At 51.3% G+C, this 27,084-nt stretch overlaps 1 protein-coding gene across 1 annotated transcript; it reads left to right on the forward strand.

Annotated features, from left to right (window-relative positions):
• The first annotated feature begins 8,613 nt into the window (after positions 1-8,613).
• On the forward strand, positions 8,614-26,104 carry LOC120840198 (cytochrome P450 2U1-like). The gene is made up of 5 exons (XM_040210603.2): positions 8,614-8,912; positions 14,975-15,090; positions 16,277-16,535; positions 16,720-16,910; positions 25,923-26,104. The coding sequence occupies exons 1-5, from the start codon at positions 8,614-8,616 to the stop codon at positions 26,102-26,104; spliced, it is 1,047 nt and encodes a 348-aa protein (XP_040066537.2).
• The last annotated feature ends 980 nt before the right edge of the window (positions 26,105-27,084 follow it).

Below are 27,084 nucleotides of genomic sequence, written 5' to 3' on the forward strand. Positions count from 1 at the left end.
GTACGTAATTTATTACAAGTGATCATATTTGTTGTAATTAGTTACTTTTTAGAGTAAATTTGTAATAGTTGCATGACATTCCTCACGCAGTAATTGCACAAATTATCTTGCTGCTTTTCTAAGTAATCTAATTGTAGTTATCTTTGCGTTTTTAGAGCGCAGCTCTTAGGCGCCCGTTTCCGACTTGAGCGGCGTCGGCGTCACCGTCGGCGTAACCGTGAGGTCACGTGACCCCCCTGAGGTCACGTGACCCCGGTGACGTATCGTGACACCGGTGACATTACGTAACCCCCATAAGGTCACGAAAGTCGCGTGACGTCACGAGGGTCACGTGACCTCACGGTAACGGCGACGCCGACGCCGCTCAGAAGGAGGAGTAGCCGGCAGGATGAGGAGGTAAGGAAGAGGGAGGAAGAGTATACCCTTCCCTCAGGACCCTTCCCTCCCCCTCCTCCTCCTCAAGAGCTGGGCTCTAATTTGGTGTTACAGGGAGTTGTAAACGGCTTTTATATTAATTTTTTTACAGACTTCCCTTTCTTTTTTTGTGTGCGTTCCCTTTTCGCGATTGCGTACTGGTGCTTGTGTCGCAGAAAATTCGGCGTCGGTGGGTCCTTAAAATCAAAAATGCAATGCGTGCAGTCACGTGTGACGCCACGGGTGTGACGTCACATGGCTGCGACGTCATGACACTATCGACCCCCCTATATTTGGTGGAAAAACTTTCCACTAAATTTAGCGGAAACGTTTCCCGGAAAATTTATCGGAAACTTTTCCCGCAAAATTTAGCGGAAAATATTTCGCTAAATCTAGCGGGTCGATAGGGTCATGACGTCACAGCCATGTCTGATGTCACGGGTACCGTGACATGATGCCAAACGTGGGCCGTGTTCCAAAATTCACTGGATCTTACTCCAGGGTAACGGTCTTGTACCTTGAAGTTCCAAAACCTACCCGCGTCCAGCACTTTTCAATCTGTGTCTACTTTCCCACATAAGATATTGTCACGAATGACAATTGATGGGGCGACGATAATTGAAGAAACTAAGCGTTTAATGGGGCGAACTTGTGCCCAAACCAAAAAAGGGTGCAGAAGAAAACAGCAGAGCGTCGCAGGCGTCGATGTCGGCGAAATCGCAGAGTCGAGCGCTGGGGCGAGACTGATCCCGGCTTGGCACGCCGGGCTCCTTTTGTACGCGCGTGGGCTTCGGGAACTTTCGGTGTAGAAGGTTCGGTGCGTAGAAGATTCTAACCTCGAATCAGCAAGACAGTTCTCGAATTTACCGGAACACCACGTTACAGCGTCAACAAAAATATGTAGCCGCGGCCAGGAATCAAACCCTGGCCATCTGCGTGGAAGACAACCGCGATAACCGTTAGGCCACGGGCGCGCTGCCCCAGTTGGTCAGCTGCGCTCGCGGCATTACTCCCCCCTTTAAAAAAGTGCATCGTTCCGATGCAAATCAAAACGAAAAAAAAATCCACAACAAAAGGACGGCAAAATCGCGAGCCGCAGTTCACAGTTCACAGTTCACTCGTCGACAAAAGTGGAAAGTTTTACCATTCGTAATACGGCTTCAGCCGGACGACGTGCACCACCTCGGGTCGCGGCTGACGTCTCGTTGATGGTCGTGTTCCGTCGGGAAGGACTTCGTAGTTTAGATCTCCGAGGCGTCGGATGATCGTGTAAGGCCCAAAGTAGCGCTTCAGGAGTTTTTCGCTGAGACCGCGGCAACGAATCGGCGTCCACACCCAAACTCTGTCTCCGGACTGGAAGTGGACGTCGCGGCGACGAAGATTGTACTGGCGAGCGTCGACACGCTGTTGATCGTGAATGCGAAGGCGGGCTAGTTGGAGTGCCTCTTCGGCTCTCTGACTGACCGCATGGGCATCGTCGCATACGTCATCCACTGGCTCATGGGGCAGCATCGCGTCCAGCATGGTCGTCACTTTTCTGCCATGCACCAGCTCGAATGGTGTAAACCCGGTTGTTTCTTGAACTGCGGTGTTGTAGGCGAACGTGACGTATGGTAACACCTCGTCCCACGTCCTGTGTTCTACGTCGACGTACATGGAGACCATGTCGGCGATCGTCTTGTTGAGCCGCTTTATTAGCCCGTTGGTCTCCGGATGGTACGCGGTGGTCCGACGATGGCTGGTGTGGCTGAGCCGAAGGATCTCTTGCGTAAGCTGAGCCAAGAACTATGACCCTCAGTTGGTTATCAAGACTTCGGGGGCGCCATGTCGAAGGAGAATAGATTCGACGAAAAACTTGGCGACTTCAACTGCTGTCCCCGACGAAGGGCTTTCGTCTCCGCGTGCCGGGTGAGGTAATCTGTGGCCACGATTATCCAGCGGTTTCCCGACGTCCACGGCGGGAAGGGTCCAAGCAAATCAATTCCAATCTGTTGGAATAACGAAGTTGGGGCCGATATCGGTTGAAGGAATCCCGCAGGTGTCGTTGGAGGTTTCTTACGCCGTTGGCATTCGTAACATGACCATGTGTTTACAGATGAACAGTCTTGGGGAGTTCTGGTCAGTAGTACTTGTCACGAATCAGGGCAAGGGTCCGGCTGTAGCCGAGATGTCCAGCCGTTGGGTCGTCGAGGCAAGCTCGAAAGATTTCTTCTCGGAGACTGGTATTGACAACCAGTGGCCAGGGAGTTTTGCTGGTTCCGAAATTGTTTCTGAAGAGCACGCCTCACCGCAGGACAAAGCTCGATAGGTCCCGAGAAAAGACCCGTGGGACTGAGCCTCCTCGACCTTCGAGGTGGTCGATCACGGAGCGAAGTTCCGTGTCGTCGCGTTGAAGCGCCCTCATGTCGGTAGTGGTAACTACGCCAAGAAAACGGGCGTCGTCATCGTCGTCGGCGCCGGCAATGAGAGGTTCGACTGGAGCCCTAGACAAACAGTCAGCGTCATTATGCATGCGGCCGGACTTATGCACAATGGTTACGTCGAATTCTTGCAGTCGAAGGCTCCAGCGGGCAAGGCGTCCAGATGGATCCTTGAGGTTGGCGAGCCAGTAGAGGGCGTGGTGGTCTGTGACCACGCGGAACGGGATTCCGTACAAGTAGGGACGGAACTTGGTTATAGCCCAGACGACAGCAAGACAATCTTTGTCGATCGTTGAATAATTTTGTTCTGCCTTGGCCAGAGCCAGGCTTCCGTAAGCTATTACTCTCTCTGCTCCTTCTTGTCGCTGAACGAGTACCATACCGAGACCGGTATTGCTGGCGTCCATGTAGATTTCTGTCTCCGCCGACTGATTAAAATACCCGAGGATATGGGGCGACTGGAGCTTTTGCTTGAGTTCGCCGAACGCTTGTTCTTGTTCCTCTCCACACTGGAACTGCACGTCGTCCTTCGTTAGATGCGTCAGCGGTGCAGAAATATGTGCACAGTCACGAACGAAACATCTGTAGTATGTGCACAGCCCAAGGAATCTTCGGACGGCCTTCTTGTCTGATGGTTTCGGGAATTCGGTGACAGCGGACGACTTTGTAGTATCAGGGCTTACATCTTGAGCACTCACGACGTGTCCCAAGAATTTCAGTTCACCATAGGCGAACCGACACTTGGAAGGCTTGAGTGTCAGCCCAGCAGTCTTGATAGCCTGTAGCACGGATCACAGTCGTCTCAGGTGCTCTTCGAATTCGCTTGCAAACACCACAACGGCGTCGAGGTTGACGAGACAGCTCTGCCATTTCAAGCTAGAAAGGACGGTGTCCATAACGCGCTGGAAGGTTGCCGGCGCTGTGCACAGCCCGAACAGCATTACTTTAAATTCATACAGTCCGTCCGGCGTGACAAAGGCTGTCTTCTCACGATCTCGTTCGTCAACCTCAATCTGCCAGTACGCGCTCTTCAAGACAATCGACGAAAAGTATCGGGCGTGGCGCAGCCGATCCAGGGTGTCGTCAATGCGGGGCAGCGGATAGACGTCCTTTTTCGTTACTGCGTTGAGCCGGCGATAGTCCACGCAAAACCTCAGGGTTCCGTCTTTCTTCTTCACCAGGACTACTGGAGAAGCCCACGAACTGTTCGAGGGCTGGACGATGTCGTCATCAAGCATCTCCTGAACTTGCTTCTGGGTGATTTCCCTTTCTTTCACAGAAATTCGGTACGGTGGCCGATGCACAGGAAGTGTGTTGTCAGCAGCAACTATTCGATGCTTCGCAACCGTCGTCTGGCGCACCTTTGATGACGTGGCAAAGCACTCCTTGAACTCGGCAATGAGGTCAGTCAGCTGTCGTCGGTGGGGAAGGGGGAGGGTTGTGCCGATGTCGAGCTCTGAGGATGACGCTGTCTCGCGTTGCGACGAAGGGGAGTCTTCAGAGATTGCGGCGATTTCGGCTGTGTCCTGGAGCTCCTCGATGTGTCCCACGGTGGTACCTTTTGTAAGGTGCTGAGCCTCTTGTCGGAAGTTCGTTACAAGGAAAGCAGTGCGTCCACCTTGGAGCTCCGTCACGCCTCTGGCGATACCGATCCCTCTGCCTAGGAGCAGTTGAACATTACCTTCCAGCAGGGCGTCTCCGCAGATTGCTGTTTCGGTTACGACGGGCACCAGCACACTCGAGCGCGGTGGCGAGTTGATGTGCTCGGACAGTATACGCACTGCAGCTGAGGCGGCCGACGTTGTTTCCTGATCCCCGGACGTCATAACAGGTTTCCGCAGTGTCAGCTGGTTGGCTGCAATGTCCACCGGAGGTTCGTATGTGCGGTCCATCCCACGACGCCATAACTTTCCGAAGGCGACGAGAGAGTCTCCCACTCAAAACGGAGTAGTCTGCTCCGGTGTCGACGAGCGCCGTCGCGTCGTGGCCGTCGATGATAATCTTGAGGTTATTCGACACTGTTGCAAAAACGTTGTTTCGGGGCGTGGCGGCGTTAGAGTGGGAGAGCTCCGACGACTTTGGAGGTTCTTGGCGTTGTTCGTCTTCGGCAACACCACCTCCGGCATTGCCGTGCCTAGTTTCCCCGGCGAGGAGCAAGGGGAGACAGGCTTTCACGTCGGGGTCGGTGCATCGGCGAAGCTGGACGTCGTGGTGATGGCGAACGGTATCCTCGAGAGGGAGCGGGCGCTGGAGACGGTGTACGTTTCAGGTAATCTTCGATGTCTCGAGGTCGTTCTCCGCTCCTTGGGCGTGATGCGTCCGGCGCGAACCCGCGAAGCCCGATCTGCCGGTAGGGGCATCGCCGGTACACATGGTCATCTTCACCCCAGTGGTAGCATAGCGGTCGCCTGTCGGCCGTCCGCCACACGTCGGTCTTCCTTTCCGCAATTTGTTTTCGGCGGACATGCGTCCGATCTTCCTGGTGTTGGGTATACTGCGGCGTTGGAGGTTCACATCGGGGGGGGGGGGGGGGGGGGGGGGGGGTGCGCCGTGTACGGGCGCGGGGCTGGCGGTGCTCGTCGGTTCATTTCGGGGTAGCTTACGGCTGGCTCTTGCTGTGCTACTGCGGTGACGGCAACCTCAGGATGGAAGGCTCGGTGAACTTCCTCTCGGACGACGTCGGGAAGTGAGAGTGAAGCTGGGCATCTGCAGCAGGTAGGATCTTGCGGAGCGCTTCCAGGACTATATCCCGGACGATCTCCCGAAGGCTGTCGACACCGGTGGTGCTCAAGTCCAGACGAGTAGCTGCGACGGTTGGAGCAGTAGGCGCGCCGGCGAGTCGGTGGTAGTGCCTTGCTCGGGACGTCAGTGCACGCTCAATAATGCTGGCTTCGGTTACAAAACCTCCGACAGTCGTTGGGGGATTGCGTACCAGGCCTCCGAAAATTTCACTCTTCACGCTACGCATGAGGGCGCGAAGTTTCTTCTCCTCGGTGGCCTCCGGATCGGCTCGGGCGCTTAGCCGCAGGACATCTTGAACAAAGCTTGTCACGCGTTCGTCAGGGCCCTGCACCCTTGAGCGAAGAAGGTCCTCTGCTCGCTGCCGAATGTGGTGGTTGATAAACGTCCTATTCAATTTGGCGGCGCATGACTCTCACAAAGTAAAGGAGGCTTGGTGGTTCTCAAACCAGTGCCTCGAGGTGCCCTCAAGCGAGAAGTACAGGTTCTGGAGGCGCTGCTCAGCCGTCCATCCGTTGTGGCGAGCTACACGTTCGTAATGCTGCAGCCAGTCTTCGACATCCTCGTGGGCTTCGCCGTGAAAGCGCGTGGGAGTGCGGGGGTGACGGGCAAGATGACGACGGGTGCAGTGGTCATGATCGGTATCTTCTTCCTCCGGTTCTCGGGCAAGAGACCCGATTCGGGGGACTGACCTCTGGTCCGGCGGCTTCTTCGGGCTTCGGCGTCTTCGGCGAAGGGTAGCCTTCCGGGGCTGAGCACCTCACTTGGCCGGGATGTCTTCGGAGGGGTACGCTTAACGGTCATAGAATGCACTACCCCGCACCTCCACCATATGTCATGAATGACAATTGATGGGGCGATGATAACTGAAGAAACTAAACGTTTAATGGGGCGAACTTTTGCCCAAAACAAAAAAAGGGAACAGAAGAATACAGCAGAGCGTCGCAGGCGTCGATGTCGGCGAAACTGCACAATCGAGCGCTGGGGCGAGACTGATCCCGGCTTGGCACGCAGGCCCCTTTTGTACGCGCGTGGGCTTCGAGAATAATCGATGTAGAAGGTCCGGGGCGTAGAAGATTCTAACCTCGAATCAGCAAGACGGTTCTCGAATTTACCGGAACATCTCATTACAGCGTCAACAAAAATATGTAGCCGCGGCCAGGAGTCGAACCCTGGCCGTCTGCGTGGAAGACAAGCGCGATAACCGTTTGGCCACGGGCGCGCTGTCCCAGTTGGTCAGCTGCCCTCGCGGCAATATGTACAGCCAATCATTGCGTTGCGCATAAATAACCTAGCGAATAACCATATCGAGAACGCGATTGTTCATACAAATTCAATCTTCACAGATGGTACCTTCGCACGAAGACGTTATCTCTGTCCTGTAAACAGCTGGAATCATGCTGTCGATCGCGATGATTGGCAATGTGCGTACTCCGCGGAAAAGCGAACCCTCAAGTTGTCTTCAAAAACAGTGCGGCTATTACTCGAGTAAATACGGTATTTATTATATATTTTGTGTGTGCAGTTCACAACAATACTTGAATAAAAATATCACTTTGAAGTTGTCCCAGCAATTCGCCAACTCCTCCTTGCTTTGTTGCTTTCTCTATCACGTGAGAGGCATTTGGATTCACTCAATCTGAAGATGGCTTTTCTTCATGATGACAACTAAAACAACTTGGAATTTTTAGCCACCTCTTTGAATCGTATGCACAAAAAATTCTACAACTTTACTGTGACTTCAAAAAGAAATCAGAATTTATTTTCGTTAATTAATCAAGTAATTGAATCTATTACTCTCTTACCAGGAGTAATTGTAGTCGATTCGGTTTTTCTTTGGTAACCTATATAAGATTGTCTGATTGTTAGTGATTTGGCGGACGTAGATAATTTATGCTAATATTTCAGGAATCACTAGTACCAAAAAGATAAGGATATTGGATAACTTGCATCTTATTCGTGGCAGGTACACCGGGGGCTTCTTAGAGCAAGATGGAAACCGACTAAACCAACCGTCTCCGTTATAGACATTATGGCGCATTCCAAAGGGTACCCGAAGCAGTTCTATATAAGAGGAAACAGACATTGGCGTACCAACTTGTTATTCAGTGGGGGGGATGGGCAAAGCCAGACACCCCCCCCCCCCCCCCCCCCCAGGGCCGGGGGGCGGTGCCCTTGGTATCCCTCGGGCGCCGCCGGCCACTGTTTACCCTGCCCAGTGGCAGCTATCTCAGGGGGGAGGGGGGGGGGCGCCCCCCTTGCCCCCCCGGTTGGTACGCCCATGGAAACAGATTACATTAATCATCAGAATTTGGCCTTCAGGATTACGAGCATAAGAATACACCCTTTCCGAAAGCCCGTCAGGCGACACTGGCAGCGCACATATTTTGGCAATCGTTTCCTGTGCGAAGCGTAAGATTGAATTCGAGTTCACGCCGAAAGCTGACGCAGTACTTGTGTCCAATGCAGGCAAACTTTTTGTTTCTAGCATATTTTTACATCGCTAGACATATCAGATCAATGACCTTGACAGTATCTCGATTAACAGTACTTTTTTTTTCCACTATAGTTACTGACAAGGTAAGAACGGCAGAGAGTAGCTTCAGTTACCCCGCCTCCATTGCGAGCGTCCTGCCTTCGGCAATGCTTCGGCGTCTCGTGCAACTCGAGCGCGCGCGCGCAGCCAAAGCACGGCGGAGGGCATGGAAGGCCTGTTGATTGACGGGCTTTTGAAGGACACGTCCTGCCGTGCTCACCCTCCTGCCGTGCTCACCCTGTCAGTAACCATAACCGTACGTTACAGGACTTACTACCCTCAATGGCAAAGCATGGACAGACAACAGACGTTTCTGCATTCGTGTGCTTCGAGATCTCGGATTTGGAAAGTGGACTGCGGAGGAGCAAATCAGAGTAGGTAATTTCCTTAAGAGTTTGTAGCTAATACATTTTTCGCTTAAAAAAGCACATGATCTTAAATATGACCATTATTATATCTCTCGTTTTTGCCATTCATCCTTTTGTGCATCCTTAACAGCAACAGATGAGGTCCTTGGTGAACAAGATTGGAGAGGCCCAGGAATCCACTCTTCCGCTCGCACGTTACCTTTTTTCAATTTCATTTAATATCATCAGTGCCATCTTGCTTGGTACAGCTTACAAGATCAGCGACCTTAAACGCCGAGAGTTGGAACAGCACCTTGTGAGAATGGTGCACGAACTTCGTACCTGCAACTTTGTAGACTCCAAACCGGTGTGGCTCAGCACAACCATGTCGCACGTGCCGTACACCAAAATGGCTGGAATGCGGAGCTCCATGCGCCTACTTCGTGAATTCATCCGGTGAGTTTCTTTTTTCGAGAGAAATAAAAAGAACGAATAGCGTAACTGCATCTTCGTGCTTCTTCGGGAGCACGACGAACCATCCGGTAGTAAGTAACGAAATTTGAGCATCGTCCATTTGGTAGCCGTTAAACGTATCGACGCCCTGTGACGCGTGGCAGTCGCTGTGATGTCAATAAGGTGAGTACGTAGATTCACTGCGTTAAAGGTGCATAGCTTATGATAAACCAGTAAATTCCCGAGTAATCGGGAGAGGTGTCACTTTTTTTGTTAGTTCACTAGCATGGTTTGGAAGTTAGTTAAAAGACGCCACTACTTTTTTTCTTGCTTCACTGGCGAAACATATAAGGCGTTAACAAGGCGTTAACAAAGTGTTAACGCCTCTGCAAAACGCGTCAGACATTGACTCAGAGTGTACTTTAATCAGGGAAGTGTTGTGACCAAGCTTCGATGTATGTGAGAAGTTTATATCTGCACGTGCAGAAAGAAACATGCTACGCTTCTTCGTGGTTGCTGCTAACGGAAACGTAATGGAATTGCAATTCAGATCCTTTGCCTGCTGGTCACCTATAGGCTCTATATCACGACAATGCGCGTTCCTCTTACGTTCAGCCTTTGCGCGCTTACGTCACCTTCTTCAGATCACGCCAGAGGCCGTTCTTCCATGCGGACAGCTGGCTCGCGCTGACGCCTTCTGGCCAGTTAAAAACTGTGGGGATTCCTGTGGTCTCCCTTCCCCGATGGCTTTGGTAACGGCTGCGGGTCGGAGCGCTCGGCTGCCTTCGCCGTGAGCTGCGACCTGTTCGTGAAGCAGAGAGTTCTCTGTCTTGGAGCGCCCTCCTCTCACTCCCTCTCGGGGGTTAAAAGGTTAAAAGGCGCGAACAAACAAGACGAAAAAAGACACACGTACGACATGGACAGGCGCCAACTTCCAACTGATTTATTGAAACACGAATCATCGTCAAACTCGACCCCAATCGCCTAAACGCATGCAACTCATAAAAATTCTTATCGCTCATTACCCACATCCTTCAAGGAACACAATTTATTTGGTTAACAGATAAAGAGATGCCATGCTTACGCATCTGTCAGCCGCTTTGTGTATACAGAAAGCTTCGATTGGTTCTCTTTCCATCTTCTCATTCCCTTTCTTGATAATCCTTGTGCGCTCTAACAAAGGTTCGCACCCACATCGTTTGCAGTGCTTCGTGTCGTACGTGTGTCTTTGTCGTCCTGTTTGTTCGCGCCTTTTAACCTTTTAATCGATATGACCCAACTAGCCCCAACCAAAGTTTTATTCTCTCGGGGGGACCGATTTCCGTTCCCTCGCTCGGATGCGGATCACTGTTGACAGGTGAGGAGGTTTCGCCTCTTGTTTTCCCGCTTTCGGGAGAGGGACTTGTCCGGTGACCGCGAAAGAGCTAGGACGTGTGTCGGCGACTTCTCCGATGCTTCCCCGGTCTTGGCTCTCCGGAACTCCGCGTCTGGCAAGTAAGGACCTTTTCTTACCTTGCCGGCACGGGGGGCATTTTGGATGAGGGCACTGTAGTTCACTTTGAGAGTGTTTTAATAAATACTCTTAGACTCTGTCCTTACTCTGGTACGGGTGTCTTCCCTTCCGCAATATTCGAAAGAGTGAGACAAGGTAGTCGATCATTGGCACCGGCGGAGGTAATTAATCGAACCGAACCGCGGTAATGTAGCCCTATACGTCGTCTATATTGCCGCGGAGATGTGGGGACCGCGAGCTTCTACGTTTGACGTGTCCTTTGAGATCGCTGCCGCTTATGAGATAACCCTTTGGTTACTCTATCGGTACCTGTGTTGGTAGCTAGCAAAATCCCACATAAAATGGCGCCCAACGTGGGGCCACGGCTTCCTTTATCGTGGTCGTGGCTCATGGCATCCGTCCCCTTGTTCGGCCTTTGCCAACATTTCGTTGCCTTTGATCGCCGCGTACCACAAGCGTCCTGATCTCGCCACTTATGGCTGAGCGAGTAATGCCGAGTCGGCAACCCGCAGTGCTACTCCTTTGATCGAGCGCGGTGTGATTCGTACGCTTGTTCCTGTTTTGAATTGGCGTGCGTCAAGCAACATTCTTTGCTGCGGGACGCCGTTTGTTCTCCATGCTTGAGTCGAACCATTCAGCTTTGTGTAATTGGGTTCCTACGCGCCACCAACAACTTGTCCTGAAGGGAAAATGTATATAGAAGTTTCGATTACCTTTTTGAGAACCGGATGGACTTTTATGTCCAGCGGGGAGCGAGGCTTGGCAGAGAAGAGTAGCGAAGGATTAGCAGTGCAATCTGGGAATGTAAATATTCGCGTTTTGTTTGACTCTGAGTAGTCACGGACCCTCAGCAAGAGTCGGACGGTGCGCCTGCCAATAACCTCGATAAGTAGCTGGTACTGTTACTGACGGGCTCCGGGAGCCGGGCCGCATAACCGTCGGCGTCGAGAAGTAGTTCGCAAACTGTTGACGCGCGCGCTGCATTCACTGCTGGTATTGCAGTGGGCGCGGTGGGTTTTTTCCGGGAAAGATTTGTATCTGCTTGATGCCAACGTACTCCTGCATGGTGGTGGCGCTACGCGGTCTGAGGCGCACTGTAACAATATTTGGGTGGACGAGTGACTCCAAGACTTTCGGAGGTTATGTTGCTCTGAAACCCGGGCGTCATGTAGCCAGAGCGCCCTTTACCGACATCTGTCAGACTGGCGTGATCCAGGTGGAAGAGCGACTCTATGACTCTCAGCAGTTACGTTGCTCCGAAATCTGGCCTTTCCTCAAAAGAAGGGTCCACACCTTTGTGAGCCCTTGATCAAGCCGTATCGAGGAACATGTTTTTCTTGCTTCGGTAAGCTAGCTAGCTAAATTACTCGGCGAAGCTAGCAGGTTTGAGCGTGTGAACTCCGGTCCCTTTTGTCTTCCTCCTTGGGCAGCAAGATGGCTGCTATTTCGTGCGGGAACTTGCGTCTTTCCCGCTCGCAGACGCGCATGCATGGCGGTTTGTTTCTATCCGCCCCTTCGAAGTCCCCGTATCCATTTACCTCGACTTCAGAAGACGGTCCAGCTGCAGACTGTTTGTTTTCGGCCACTTATAGTCAGCGGACTCTTTCGGTAACTATAAAGCCGGGTATTGTAAACAGCCTCTGCGTTAGCTGCCTGAGCAAAGGATTGAGAACTCGGCGTTTTTCCTAGAAGCTCTCTCCCCGGTGTCCACATTAAGCGAACTCAATTAGTTTGCTTGGTATGTGGACGCGTTTCGAACGGAGGGGCCCTCTTTTATGGCTTCTTCCGGTGTCGAATCGGGTAACTCTAGCATGGGTCGTGTGGCCTTTCGTAGGGCCCGCTTCCCAATGCAGCGCCTTCCTGTCACCGCTGACAAACTGGCCGCCTTTTTTGCGGTTGTGTTTATCGTTTGCTACAGCCCAGTTCTGCCGCATTTGCGGCCGGGCAGGCGAGCGTCGGTTGCGCACGCCCCCTCGTTTGGAGGCTGCGGCGCCCTTTCTGCCCTTTGGGAGTTCTGCGGCCGGTTCAGGGCGTGTTGTCTGCTGGCGCATTGCGACTTCGCAGGTCTGCTCCGGGGTCGTCCACCTCCTTCACCGGCCCATTGCGGCCGAAATGGCGCCGAACCCGCTGGGCGCCGTGTCTGGGACTTCCCCAACTGGTCTCCGCTCGTGGGCGGTAGTCGTTGGTCTTTCTGGTGCTGTCGCCTTCACGACCGCCTGACTGCCCCCCACTGCAAGCCAGCTCGTACCGCGACACCTGGGTCCAGCTGCAACGGCACGGTGTTTGTGATGCTCTGCGGGGCTGTGGCGGCGGCATTCAAGTGCTTGGGACTTGACTTTCCAGGTCTTCGGTCCTGCGGGCCAGCTGTTGACGGCGGACACTTTGAAGATGCGCGCTGGGTGTCGCGTGAATTTGTTGGAGGTGCGCAGAGAGATATATTATTTTATGAGAGCAGGTGGACCTCCTATATTCTTTATTGAGACCCACCTTGCTTTTTAAGGAGGGAGGGATGTGGGGATTCCTGTGGTCTCCCTTCCCCGATGGCTGTGATAACGGCCGCGGGTCGGAACGCTCGGCCGCCTTCACCGTGAGCTCTGACCTGTTCGTGAAGCGGAGGGTTCCCTCTCTTGGAGCGCCCTCCTCTCACTCTCTCTCGGGGGGACCGATTTCCGTTCCCCCGCTCGGATGCGGATCACTGCTGACAGGCGAGGAGGTTTCGCCTCTTGTTTTCCCGCTTTCGGGAGAGGGACTCGACCGGTGACCGCGAAAGAGATAGGACGTGTGTCGGCGACCTCTCCAATGCTTCCCCGGTCTTGGCTCTCCGAAACCCCGAGTCTGGCAGGTGAGGACCTTTTCTTACCTTGCCGGCGCGAACGGCATTTTGGATGAGGGCATTGTAGTTCACTTTGAGAAGGTTTTAATAAATGCTCTTGGACTCTGTCCTTACTCTGGTACGGGTGTCTTCTCTTCCTCTATATTCGAGAGAGTGAGACAAGGTAGTCGATCTCTTTTATAAGGGCGCATAGCCACTCTCCAAGCAGGGCGTAAGTGAAGCCAACGGAAGATGATGCTTATTGTCCCGGAAGTCGGGCGTCTGCTGGGCTTCCTAGTGCATTCAGTCGATGTTTTGGTCCGTACTTTCCGGTGTCTTTGAGTGGGTTTTAATAATCATTCTCCTGGAATTAAATCCCGAAAATGAGACATTTGAACTTGGGACGTATGCACACTTGATCTATTTGAATTTTAAATTGTTTACATTGAATGGCTTCCCATGATACTTCTCGGGTCTGCATGCGCTCTTACGGCACAACAAGCAGGCTCTCTTGAGGTGAGAAGCTAAAATCCTGCGCCCTCGACGCTTTTCGAATTAGCACATGGTAAGGGCTACAAAGCCTGCCAAGCGCTCACTTCCGGGACAAGCCGCTTACTTTCGGTGGCTTCAGACCTGCTTGCTGAATGCGCCATCTGGACACCTATAATAAAGATCAGTGGGACAAACGGCTGCCGCAGAGGAGGAGCACTCACCGATGTTTGTTTTCAAACAAGCTCGCTGCCACCAGCTATCCGCAGACCCCTGCGCGCTTCCGGTTTTGTTCTTTTCCTATTGTCTCACATCCTTTTGTTATTTTTACTACGTTCTACAATGCGCGCAGGTTCTTGCATGTACTTCCCTAAATAAAATCATCATACCCGATCATTGTGCGTTGCTGACGAACGAATATATTCAGTATCGGAAATCTACTGGGGCACCAAATACTTTGGCGTCATCGCGGTACTAATTCCCGCCGCATGCGGTAAATATAGTAAAAAAATGGCTCCAGTTTTCCATAGGGTTTCGAAGTTGGAACCACTTTCAAACCATTCAAACGCATTTTGTGAACACCCTGTTTGCTGATGATGTAGTGCCCGAAGCCGGTCAAAAAAAATCTAGCTCGCCTAGATCGGCGGCGAACAGCCAATGGCACACGCTCACCCCGACTGCCCGACCTGCATGCGCAGCTCCGAGCACGGAACTCGTTTGTTCCGGAAAAGTTCTGCGTCAGCTACAGGGAATAGGCTACAAATAAATCGCGGTTGAATCCCCCTTAATTTAGCTTGATCATACGAATAAGTCTGTATAGGCATCAAAACATATTGTTTTCATCGGTGTCACTCTGTCGCGTGTGCCTGATTTTGAAATTGTTTAAACTCTCTCCCGTCTCTGGTTCACTTCCCACGACACTGATAACTGCATTTTGTCGGTTGGCGAATGAACCTCCAGTATTTTCCGTACGTCAGGCTTTGTGTTCAGGTTTGAAACAAATCATAAACACTGCCGATCGAGTATCAGCAACCACCCAGTATTTTCATTTTCATTTTCATTCCTGTTGCGCTCTTCAGAAATAGCTTATAACTAAGGAAGCCTACGAAACGGTCTGTCCATACAGCATGTATCGGTGTTACGCATTCGTGACATAAAAGACATGTTGGAAAGTTTAATCTTCTCGGCCAAAGTTTTCAATTCGTGTACTGGTCATCTATGGTTAAGGTTGTTGCTGTTTTTTTTTTTCAGTGAGCGGGTGAAAGAGAACCAGGATACCTTGGAAGAGTGCACAACTCGCAGCTTTATCGACGGTTATCTGAAGCAAATGAAGGAGCACAAAAATGACCCCCATACACACTTTCGTGGTAAGCGCGCCTCGCACATTCCGATTCAAGCGTGATTATTCACTTCAACGATGGTGCAAACGAGTAATTACAAAATGCAAGTGAGTGTCGGCTACACTAAAAGCAGGCATGGTCTTCAATGCCTCTCCGAGTATATGAGAGCATGCAAATGGACGAAACTAATTCTCATGCTTTATGAAATATATATTAACTGTGTTCTATAAAACTAAGAAAACAATTCCGTTATTTATATGAATCCTAGTGCAAAAAAGTGAAAGCCGTTTACAACTCCCTGTAACACCGAATTAGAGCGCAGCTCTTGAGGAGGAGGAGGGAAGGGTACTGGGGGGTGAAGTGACCTGGGGGGGGGGGGTCACGTGACCTTGGGGAGTCATCAGTGACGATGACGATGCGGACTCCGATGACGTCATCTGTGATTATGACGATGACGATGCGGATGCCCCCCCGAAGTCACGTGAAACCCCCAGGTCACGTGACCCCCGCCGAGGTCACGTGACCTCCCCGATGACGTCATCGTCACTGATGACGTCATCGGGGAGGTCACGTGATCTCGGGGGGGGGGTCACGTGACCCTGGGGGTGGTCACGTGACCTGGGGGTGTCACGTGACCGGAAGGGGGGTCACGTGACCTCGGGGGGGGGGGGTCACGTGACCTTGGGGTGACCTTGGGGGTCACGTGACCTTGGGATGACCTTGGGGGCCACGTGACCTTGGGATGACCTTGGTTACGCCGACGGCGACGGCGACGGCGACGCCGACGCCGACGGCGACGCCGCTCAAGCCGGGAACGGGCCCCTAAGAGCTGCGCTCTAAAAACACAAGCCAAGTGCTACACAGATCTTGGGGTATGTCAATCTTTTGTACTTTGAATTGAGTTCAGCTCAATCTGCCCGATCGCGTTGAGTCAAACAATTCGTGAATTACGTGCTATTTATATTTTTAAGTCCCCCAAAAATTTTAAAAACTTAAACCAACCAGATATTGGTGAACTTCACTAGCCTCATTTGGTGCTGCGTACCTTTTTCAATACACGCATGTTTCGTTGTTTTTTGGTTGTTTTTTGTTTGTTTTTTGCACAGGCACGCACGTTTTTTTATGTTTTCTTTTTCTTCGTAGATGGAACTTGCAGAGGATACTAGTTAAATCCAAATATAACGACGTTTGCTTTCACCCCCCCCCCTCCCAGAGTGCCATCTGCTAGGCTGTGCCATGGATTTCTTTATCGCTGGCGTGTTTACACCGCCCCTAGCGGCCTATTGGATTCTGCTCGTCTGTGCCCAGAACCCTGACACGGTGCAGTCGAGGATCCATGCGGAAATCGACCGCACCGTTGGCCGCAACAGACAGCCCGCTTGGAAGGACCGGTTTGAGATGCCATTCACCACGGCCAGCGTGTGGGAAATACTCCGATGGAGGACGGAGGGTTCGCTCGGGATGCCTAGAGGGTACACCTTTCCTAATCTCATCAATACGTGCGCGAAGAGTGTTACGTTAGCCTAACACAAGACAAAAGGTTTGATAGCTTTTTATCTTGATGTAGACTACGATGCCTGCCTTTTTTGGTGCACTCGGAAGGCCTAAGAAGGCAGACGATATAAGCGTATTTGTATGATTGACTTTATTTTACAGAGTGAAAGAAGATATAATCCTCGGTGGATTTATTATTCCTAAAGGCACCGTAGTCTTACCAAACTCTAGGGGCATAAAACGCAGTCCCGAACTCTGGAAACGGCCCGATGATTTTGATCCAACCAGATTTCTAACACCAGATGGCGCCGCACTCATTAAAAAGCCAGAATACCACCTTCCCTTTTCAGTCGGTAAGCAAACCATATCTTTACGTAGTATATTAAGACTAGTTTGGCGTTATATGCATTTGATTAATGGCCACACTTTTAGACAAATGACGTAGTTGCGTGTAGTGTTCTTTGTCAACCCAAATTATTTTCCACGTGATACGAATGCTGGCAATATCTGTGTTTTTATTATGAACTGTGGGGTTGCCACCCCGCCATATATGGTAAAGCATGTGGTTCGCATATGTTCATTACTCCTGCGCGGTCATTAATGAATTGCCTAAAAATTAAAAAAAATATCCCCAATTAAGGAGGTAAACCATTTCTGCTTTCCAATAATTGTTCTAAAGCTCAAAACGCTGATACCCAGAAAGGGGCTGTTTAATAGTTTTATGCAGTGACTAGGTCAGGCAGCTCCTTTGTGTTAGCGGAGCTCGCCGCCAGCTTTCACTTCCACGAAGGCATTTGTAACGACTCAGAAAAAAAGGGGGGGGGGGGGGGGGGGGGGAGCGGCACAGATATTCACATTTATTGAAATGTCGAGGAATATTAAATAAATTATCACATATTAGCAGTGGCATAATCTGCGAACATATGACAGAACCAAAGAAAGAAGAACGAGCACCTGGATTCCGTTGTTGACTAATGTCCATGGGGAAATAAAAAAGAATCACACCGTAAAACAACGGGACATTCGGAAGCTGTCACACTACTGATGTGCTAGAGCTTTTGTTATAAAACGCAACGTTCGTAGAGCATATGTATTCGATCATCCTCACCTCGGTTGAACGGTGTCGCAAATTTTGATATAGCCTGAACACGATTCTGATAGTGTGCTCATGTTGTGATTCTACCAGGTATCAAGCACGAGATGGGAGCGCTCATGCAGAAAATGTTGATCTGTAGTCTTTACGCCCCGTTGTATTCTTCGTGAAATTATCAGCAGTCGCTGTTGATCTCACCAGTGATTCAGCTCAGAACCAACAGCGAACGTTTATTAACACTAAGCACCGCCAAAAGCAAACACAAAGGAAGTGACGCAACAAGCACAATGTGGCGCAACGATTTTTTTATTTTGTTTTTATGGCGTTTGGTATTGTTTTGCTTTTATAAGGCATGTGCAGTTACCGGCGATATGAGCTGGAATGCCCGAGCGGCGATCCGGCTGTACACACTACACAGTCCTTTGTACTTCCTCGACACGACATATTACTCGCGTTGTCATACGCCTGGCCCCTGCAGTCGTCAATCGAGATGCCGTTGCTTGTCAACAGAGCCATCACGGTATCGAAAATATACAAGCCTATATGCGATTCAATCGGAACAAATCCAAGAAAGCGTTCGTGCACTTCTCCCTTTAAACAGTAGCGTAAAATAACTGACAGCTGGTCAACGTGACTAAGGTCCGGAGACGAATCAATTATTAAAGAGAAATATTTTGCCCGTTTAACCTCGTCAACAAGACGGTCTTTGACGGCCTTTGCCATAAGCTCTATAAATTCGTCACAAATTGTTTTTGACAGGAATGATGGATCGGTGGCCTTTGCCCTTGTTACCATGGCGCTTAATGTGTTCGCCAAGAAAAGGATCAAACTGGGCAATGACTTCAAGCACTCCCATATAATTGCGATTTCGCGGGGAACCAAACACCTCCTCACTTCCCCACAAACGCTAGGCTTCGTTCAGCTAAACGCTTGACCACGGCGACCAAGTGCTTTAATACCTCTGTCGAGTAAACGGTCTGAGTGACGAGGTGCTTGACAAGCTCCTTTCAACGGTATTGCCCGAATCAGACCGCGATAGCCATGCCTACACGGAGGTCCTGTGTTCGACACTGTTTTCCTGTGCGCAAACCTTTTCCTTCCCTCTTTTCCACTCACAAAAGCCATGCCTGGTGAAGGAACTCGGGTTGCTCAGGGTCGAAAATAGTTTGCACATGAAACATAAACGGAACCTTTTGACTTCGAGTACATAAACCAGTGCCTCTCGTACGCTTCCCCATTTACAGCCTTTCGCGCAAAAAGAGCAGGCGACATATAGCGTTTTTGGCTTTTGCATCGTCTTTCGGAAGACGGAATGATCTCTGCCCGATTTCGAAAATACATCGGTCCCTTCTTGATGCATTCACTCCGAAACCGGTGAGTAATAACAGCCGGTCAGTTAGCTGGGTCATGGGCAGTCACGGCGCCTACCTCATCATGCTTGCGAGCTGCCAGGTTTCCGTCCAATCATGAAGGCAGCTGATCCTTTTTCTCGAGGCCCACGTCGTCGGTGGCAGGACGATGATCCAAACTGCCAGGGAACAGGTGAAAGGGCTCTTGAAGAGCCGTTTAAAGGCGCTCGTCAGCAGCAGGAATCTGACCGGGGAGGGTTGGTGCTCGTTGATCAGCAGCAGAGGATATCTGACAGGGCAGAACGGACGCGTGGAGCTCGGCGGTACAGGCTGGGCCAGGTAGAATCGACGTCGCTTGCCGCGGAACAGGACAGTGCTGAATCGACGCCTGTCGCTCACCAATAATAAGAATTGGTGAAGTGAGTATCTTTTGTTCAGGATCCGGAGGACCAGGAAGAGTGGATGCTTGCCGCTCATCAGGAAGTTAAGGAGAGGGTGGCGCAGACAAGTCTCTCGCAATCGGCGTCTGTTGCTCAGCACTAGGAATTGGTGAGGTGGGTATCCCTGGTTCAGAATCCGGAGGACCAGGAAGAGTGGATGCTTGCTGCTCATCAGGAAGTTGAGGGCAGGGTGGAGTAGACGAGTCTTTCGCAGGAGCAGTGTCTGTACTATAATGCTACTGGGGATGTTCAAATGAGGACTCACGGTGGAGCAATTGTGCAACTCCGCGGAAGCATGCATTCGCTATATATTTTGTCATTTTTGGTAGTTTATTCTCGTGCTCTTCTCTCGCTAACTTTGCTTTTTGTTTAGACGCACCACTTTGGTGCTTCCGACCGGACATCTCAAAGCGGAATTTTAGAACCAGATAAATATCTTGAGAAATTTCGAACTCTTATAGACACCTCACTATACATGGAAGCTTTAGCCGGACGGTGTTCATTGGTGGTACATATTTTGTTTCTTTTTCTACGTGAGCGACGTCACAGGTGATGAAAAGAGTTCACCAACCGAAAGTAGAATACATATAATCTATACCATTGCGTTCCATGTGCACACCCTTAACCCAGTAGAGCCAATCAGAGGCCAGGGGGTGAAGATTCATTACCATAACGAACATCATCATAACGAACACGACGTTCCGTGCGGCAATAAAATATCGAGAATCATTCCCATATGCGCGCAGTCTGGGAACAGTATGTTGGGTGCAACGCACCCGCAGATCCCTTCTGGTCATCAAAATAAAAGAGACGGTTCGAGGCGCAGCACGCGCACGCGCCTCGGGAAGCTCGTGCAAGAGAATGCTCTGAAGCCGCCATCACAGGCAGACACGTCCTTCGGTTGTCTCGTTCAATGTCCTCACTTTAAATAACAAGGTAGGGCCTCGAAGCCCCCCACATATTTGGTGACCCGGTCGAGGATCATGGACAACAGCGAACCCCAAGCAGCAGCAGCTGGATCCCCGGCTTCCATCTCGTCGGTTGCAGTCCGACTTCCGCCGTACTGGGACAGAAACCCGAGGGTCTGGTTCCTGCAGGCTGAGTCCCAATTTGATCTCAGCGGTGTGACGAGCCAGGAAAGCAAGTATCATCATGTCGTCTTGGCGCTGTCGCTGGCAGCAGCCGGCGAAGTATACGACATTTTTGCGCAACCCCCGGCCACAGCTTCGTACGACCAGGTGAAGGCGACTCTCCTGCAGAGAACCGAGGCATCAGATCGCTCCCGCCTTCAAGAACTTCTTTCGGCGGAAGAACTCGGCGATCGACGTCCGTCCCAGCTGCTAAGTCGGATGACTCAGCTCCTTGGAGATCGCGCCAACACGATCGGCGACGCTCTCCTGCAGGAGCTATTTATTCAGCGCCTGCCAACCAACGTCCAGATAGTGTTGGCCGCCGCCACGGCTCTCGACCTCACTGGCCTCGCAGCCCTGGCAGACGCCGTTATTGAAGTTGCCACTCCACCCGTCGCCAGCGTTACATCGGCGGCAGAAGACGGTAGCGAAGCTATGCCTGCCCTGCCAGGCACTCCATCGTTTGTCGGCAACCTCGAGCAGCTTTGCCAGCGGCTGAAACAAAGTGTTACCGCAGCAACTCACCGGCAAGATCTTCCACGCACTCAACAACAACGTGAACGTTCATAATCTCGTAGGAAAAATGCTGACCATACCCGCTCGGCAAGTTCAGTGGACGTCTGCGTATACCATCGCCACTTTGGCTCCTACGCCCGGCACTGCCTTCGGCCTTGCTCCTGGAGCAAACCGCTAGAGGCAACGAGTAGTCAGAACCTACCAGGAAGTCGCCTATTTTACATCGCCGACAGGACTACTGGGACCCGTTATCTCGTCGATACCGGGGCTGAGGTAAGCGCTGTTCCTGCAAAGCGCGCGGATCGATCGAAAACGCTCAACTACTACCTTCGGGCTGTGAACAACTCGTCAATCCCCGTCTACAAGGAACAGTCCATCACCTTAAATCTTGGACTTTAACGAGTCTACCGATGGGTATTCCTGGTCGCAGACGTAGGCAACGCGATCATCGGCGCTGACTTCCTACAACACCACAGCCTCCTCGTAGATGTCAAAGAGAGACATCTGCTCGACTCCACAACGCGACTCTCCACCCAAAGCGTCTCAACAACTGGCAACGCAGGATTCGCGTCAGTCTGCTCCAACATCGACGGGCCATTCCAACCTCCCCTGCAGGATTTTTCAAGCCTCACGCGAGCCCCTGACTGGACCAGACCGGTTTCGCACGATGTTCACCATCACATCGAAACAACGGGCGCACCGGTTCATTCCCGACCCCGTCGTCTGGCTCCTGAAAGCTCCGTATTGCTCGCGAAGAATTCGAGCATATGCTCGAGCTTGGAATCATCCGACCCTCGTCAAGCAGCTGGGCGTCTCCCCTGCATATGGTGTCTAAGAAAAACGGAGACTGGAGAATATGTGGCAACTATCGCGCACAGAACAAGAGCACAGTGCCCGATAGATACCCCCTCCCAAACATCCAGGACTTTACTGTCAACCTCCAAGGCACTACCATCTTTTCGAAGGCTGACCTTACCCGCGTGTACCACCAGATACCCGTCGCTGACGAAGATATCCCGAAGACAGCCATAACTACACCGTTTGGTTTGTTTGAGTTCCTCCGTATGGCCTTTTGGCCTAAGTAATGCGGCTCAAACCTTCCAGCGGTTCATCGACGCTGTCACGCGCGGGCTTCCTTCGTATTCGTCTACGCTGACGACTTGTTGGTCGCTAGCTCAACACCGGAGGAGCACACCAACCACCTCCGTCTTTTGTTTCAAAGACTCTCAGATCACGGCATCATTCTCAACGCAGCAAAAAGTGAATTTGGGAGAACAGAACTTGACATCCTTGGACACCGACTGGACCGCCACGGCATTAGACGTTTGCCGTCGAAAGTTCAAGTGATCAGAGACTTCCCAAGACCAACCTCGATCACCAAGCTCCGCCAGTTCCTCGGCCTGGTAAACTTTTACTGCCGGTTGATTCCGAACAACGCGAGACTGGTCCAGCCTTTTAACTCCCTCCTGACCGAATCTCCGCGTCCCTCATCTAACGTGCCATGGAGTGAAGACGCGGAGCAAGCTTTCTGCGAAGTGAAGAACGTACTTGCGATGCCGTGCTTTTGCGACATTCAGAGCACGCCGCCCAAACGTCGATTATGTCCGATGCCTCAGCCACTGCTGTAGGTGCCGTCTTGCAACAACACGTCAATGGCGAGTGGCAACCCCTGGCTTTCTTCTCCAAGAAGTTAAAGGCCGCTCAGACCTGCTACAGTGTTTTTGGGATGGAGCTGCTAGCTGCGTACTTAGCATTCCGGCACTTTCGACATTTTATCGAAGGTCGCACCTTTGTCATTTGGACGGACCACAAGCCACCGAGGTACGCCATCCGAAATTCCGGTTCCACCTACACGCCTCGAGAGATTCGGCAACTTTCGTTCTTGTCAGAGTTCACGACCGACATTCGGCACGTCAAAGTACATCCAACATCCCCGCTGATGTACTGAGCCGAATTGACGCCGTGCCGTAATCTTCTCCACAAGTCGACATCAGGTTGCTGGCTCAACATCAGGCATCCGACCAGGAGCTACATTGGCTACGCACAAGTACAGCTCTACAATTGCAGGATGTCCAATTTCCTGGAGACATCACCATCATCTGCCACACATCCACAGGAACGCATCGCCCATTCGTTCCGGTTGCTCTACGAAGGCAGCTTTTTGATGCCATTCATTCGTTGTCGCACCCTGGCGTGAAGGCGACGCAGAAGCTAGTGGCCAATCGCTATGTGTGGCCACGGCTCAAGTCCGACGTGCGAAACTGGGTACGGACGTGTTTGGCATGTCAACGCGCCAAGATACACAGACATCCAGTCCCTCCACGCACGAGTTTCCTGCAACCCGATTCCCGTTTCGACAAGGTCCACTTTGACCTTGTCGGACCCCTTCTGACAACCCAAGGGCAACGATACATCCTGACATGTATCGACTGCTTCACAAGGTGGCCGGAGGCTACACCGTTGCCTGATATGACTACAGCCACCGTCGCCGAGGCTTTCGTGTCCTCTTGGGTGGCGCGCTTCGGATGCCCTTACGAAATCGTCACCGACAGAGGGCGACAATTCGAGTCCAGCTTGTTCACCGAGTTGTCCCGAATCCTAGGCATGACAAGATTCCGGACAACGGCATACTACCCGCAGTCTAACGGCCTGGTGGAACGTTTCCACCGACACCTCAAGTCCGCGCTCATGGCCCACGCGAACTCCAGCGAGTAAGTACAACAGCTTCCACTCGTCTTACTCGGAGTTTGAACGGCGTTGAAGCAGGACCTCTGCTGTGCAAGCTCTGAACTCGTCTATGGGACGACCTCCGATTACCATCGGACTTTTTCGAGGTCGACCCGTCTCCAAACACGAGGCCAGAAGACTACGCCACAAAGCTAAAGGAGGTTTTTGCAGACCTACGACCAGTTTCTACACGAGCGGTATCTGCGAAAACGCCTTACGTCTCTCAAGACTTGCACAGTGCAACGCATCTGTTCGTGCGCTAAACAGCCCGACGAAAACCGCTCCAACCACACTATATGGGACCGTTCCCGGTTCTGGAAAAGAAGCCAAGTGGCTTCGTTGTACAGATCAGTGGACGACGAGACACCATTGCTCTCGAGCGTCTAAAGCCAGCCCGTCTGGAGCACGCACCCGTGAACCTCATTACATGTGAGACGCGCGAGGAAAGTCCGAAGTTTCGGAAGAACTCTGCTCAAGTTCATTGAACAAACCCATGACCAGAGCTAGCGCCCTAATTGTGTGTTGTCGTTGTTCTTTTCGTTTTTTTTAATCGCTCGTTGGGGCTCCTCGCTAAAGGTGGGGTGGGGGGGGGGGGCATATCTGTAGGGTGCAACGCCACCCACAGATCCCTTCTTCTCATCAAAATAAAAGAGACGGCTCGAGGCGCAGCACGCGCACACGCCTCGGAGAGCTCGTGCAGAAGAGCGCTCTGAAGCCGCCATCACAGGCAGACACGTCGTTCGGTTGTCTCGTTCAATGTCCTCACTTTAAATAACGTGGTGGGGCCTCGCGGCCCCCCACAAGTAAAATTCTCCATCTCAATTAAAAAACGCTACGCAGACTGCGAATGAAAGGCACGTGTGCCTTCTCGTGAATAGGAACACGGATTTACAGTGGTAAAAGGAAGAGATGTTTGGGATACATCTGGTTCTAACCAGGAAAATTCTCAATCGGAGAATCCCAAGGCAAAGGCAGCCTGCAAACGCGGTACTGCGCTGAAAGACCAGGCGGCAAGACCAGTGCCGAGTGCTCCAAGCGGCGTCACCCCAAACGTTTCTTTCTTTCTTTATTCCTTTATCAAAGTAAAAATCTGAGGTCTCGAAAGCCCTCTGCAGTGACAACAGTAGCCTGAAAAATTTACAGACGCCCAGTACACCCGTACCTGGCTCTGTTTCTCGAAGTGCGGCTCAAGTTTTCCGTGTTTAGCTTCCCACGGCCAGCAGAAAAAGAAAATACAACTACGAAGTATTTTGTCAGTGTTTTGCGCGGCTAACATCTGTGCAAGCTGATGCGACAACTGAAAACACATGCTGATGCAGTGTTTCTGTACTTGTTCGTCTATTGGTGGCGCCGCCGGAGGGCTTTTTGCTCCCTTCGAGACGAGGGGGTAATTGGGGACTTTTACGAGCAACCGCAAAAGGCTCCGCGACGATCCACCAGCAAACGCGGACTTCAAACAATCCGACGGGGGACCCCCCTTAGAGGCGGAGGCCTCGCTTCTGTAAGAGCTGACAAGGTCACTCGAAGCAAACAAGCTACAGGAAGTGACATTAGGCGGGGCCCCGACTTCTCCCGCTGCTTGAAGTTTTATTATCTGGAGTTACATTGAATTGAAGGGGGCAGGACGCTGTCAGGCTTCCCGACTTTTCCTCTGTCCCTCCGCAATTGCTATAAAAAAAAATACGCCTAGGCGAGGGGTCCTTTTTCTTCTGCTCTTAGGGCTGAGGGCCTGGGCTGCAGCCTCCTTAGCCCTAACCCCCCCCCCCTTCCCCCCTTAATCCAGCGCTGCAGTCAACCCTCGCGCCCCATGCCTCCACGCTCTACAACGCACATATCGTAGTACACCGACTGTGTTGTCTGCACTGCCTGATCGACGCTCGTGCATTCTAGCTTCTATCGCTGACCAGTATAGCAACTAGTCCACCTACCTATTTTATACCAAAAGAAGTATAAATATAGCGTTGTTTTTCTACCTGATTTTAATTGCTCACAGTTAGAGAGCGGTCACAGACCTGTAGCCCTAGCCAAATGTTTTACTTCAAGCGAGCTCCGTTCAATACCGCACGTTATTTATTCTCAGGTCTTATGGTATTTTTTCGCATTCGTTCAGGTAAACGAATGTGTCCCGCAGAGTCTTTGGCTACCGTGCAGATATTTCTGTACACGACCTGCCTGCTGCAGAAGTACAGCGTCCATCCCGAAGAAGGCCGACAGCTGCCCTGCCTGGATCCAGTAGTTACAGAGGGAAATCACCCTGATATTCAGAAGTTGCGATTTGTCCCTCGTGTCTGAATGAACGCGATCTTGCATCAGCATTCTTCAAATGAGCCGGATATGTTGTTGCATTATATGAAATATCAGTCATAATCCAATTAAATTCAAAGGTGCATGCGAGCTGGACAAGAAGGACGAAAATATTCCATGGAGAAGAAAAACAAGGGGGGGGGGGGGGGGGGGGGGCAAAGGACAAACACAAATGTCCAAACACAGCTAGGTGACTGGCGCGCGACCGAAAAAAATCCGCCTGCTCCTGCTATCGAACCAGGCACCTCTCCATTTCCAGTGGAGCTCTCTACCCCTTTTCCAGGGATTATTTTTGTCCTTGTGCAGCTCGCTTGCACCCTTGCATTTAATTTAATTATCATTATAACCTTAAAATGCAAGCCGCTCAACCTTGTTGGTTCTAGACTGGTGGCAGCTGATAAAACCCGTTTGCTCTACTGACGTCTAACGTCTGGTTTGCTCAGTTGGTGGAGCGGTCCACTGGAAATGGGGAGGTCCCTGGTTTGATAAAAGGACGAGGCTGGTTTTCGCGGTCGCACACCACTCACCTAGCTGTGTTTGGAGATTTGTGTTTGTCCTTTGTCCTACTTGTTCCCCTTCTCCGTGATTATTTTTGTCAAAATTTGAGTGTTCTGATCGATGTTTGTGGTGTTGGTAATGCCATTTAGCGAAAGCAGCATATCAGAAACAATTTTTTTTTTGTCTAATAACGAGTAAAGAGTAAAGCATAGATAGAATTTTGTTACCCCGTTGATGTACTCCCACACCTACTGACGAACAAATAAGTTATGTATACATTACCACAGAGTACAAAAAGTTTCGCAGATATATAGGATGTCCCAAGTCACCAGGCTCGATCTAAAATGGACCATAAAAGTCGACGCCTGTACGTAGCAATCTAAACTTTTCGTCAAAGATGTTTCTGACAGGTCGTTTTTTTTTTTCTTGTAAAATTACAAAGCGTAGCTCTCTTTCTGTAAAAAATAGTG

The sequence above is a fragment of the Ixodes scapularis genome, unplaced genomic scaffold (genome assembly GCF_016920785.2).
Source record: "Ixodes scapularis isolate PalLabHiFi unplaced genomic scaffold, ASM1692078v2 PGA_scaffold1__304_contigs__length_218370807, whole genome shotgun sequence".
In the NCBI taxonomy this organism is placed as follows: Eukaryota; Metazoa; Arthropoda; class Arachnida; order Ixodida; family Ixodidae; genus Ixodes; species Ixodes scapularis.

What these genes read in the sequence shown, in the direction of transcription:
- LOC120840198 (XM_040210603.2), top strand. Translation starts at nt 8,614, where the DNA reads ATGAGGTCCTTGGTGAACAAGATTGGAGAGGCCCAGGAATCCACTCTT. An exon ending in CTACTTCGTGAATTCATCCG is followed by an intron (nt 8,913 to 14,974) that starts GTGAGTTTCTTT and finishes TTTTTTTTTCAG; the next exon opens with TGAGCGGGTGAAAGAGAACC. An exon ending in TCGCTCGGGATGCCTAGAGG is followed by an intron (nt 16,536 to 16,719) that starts GTACACCTTTCC and finishes TTTATTTTACAG; the next exon opens with AGTGAAAGAAGATATAATCC.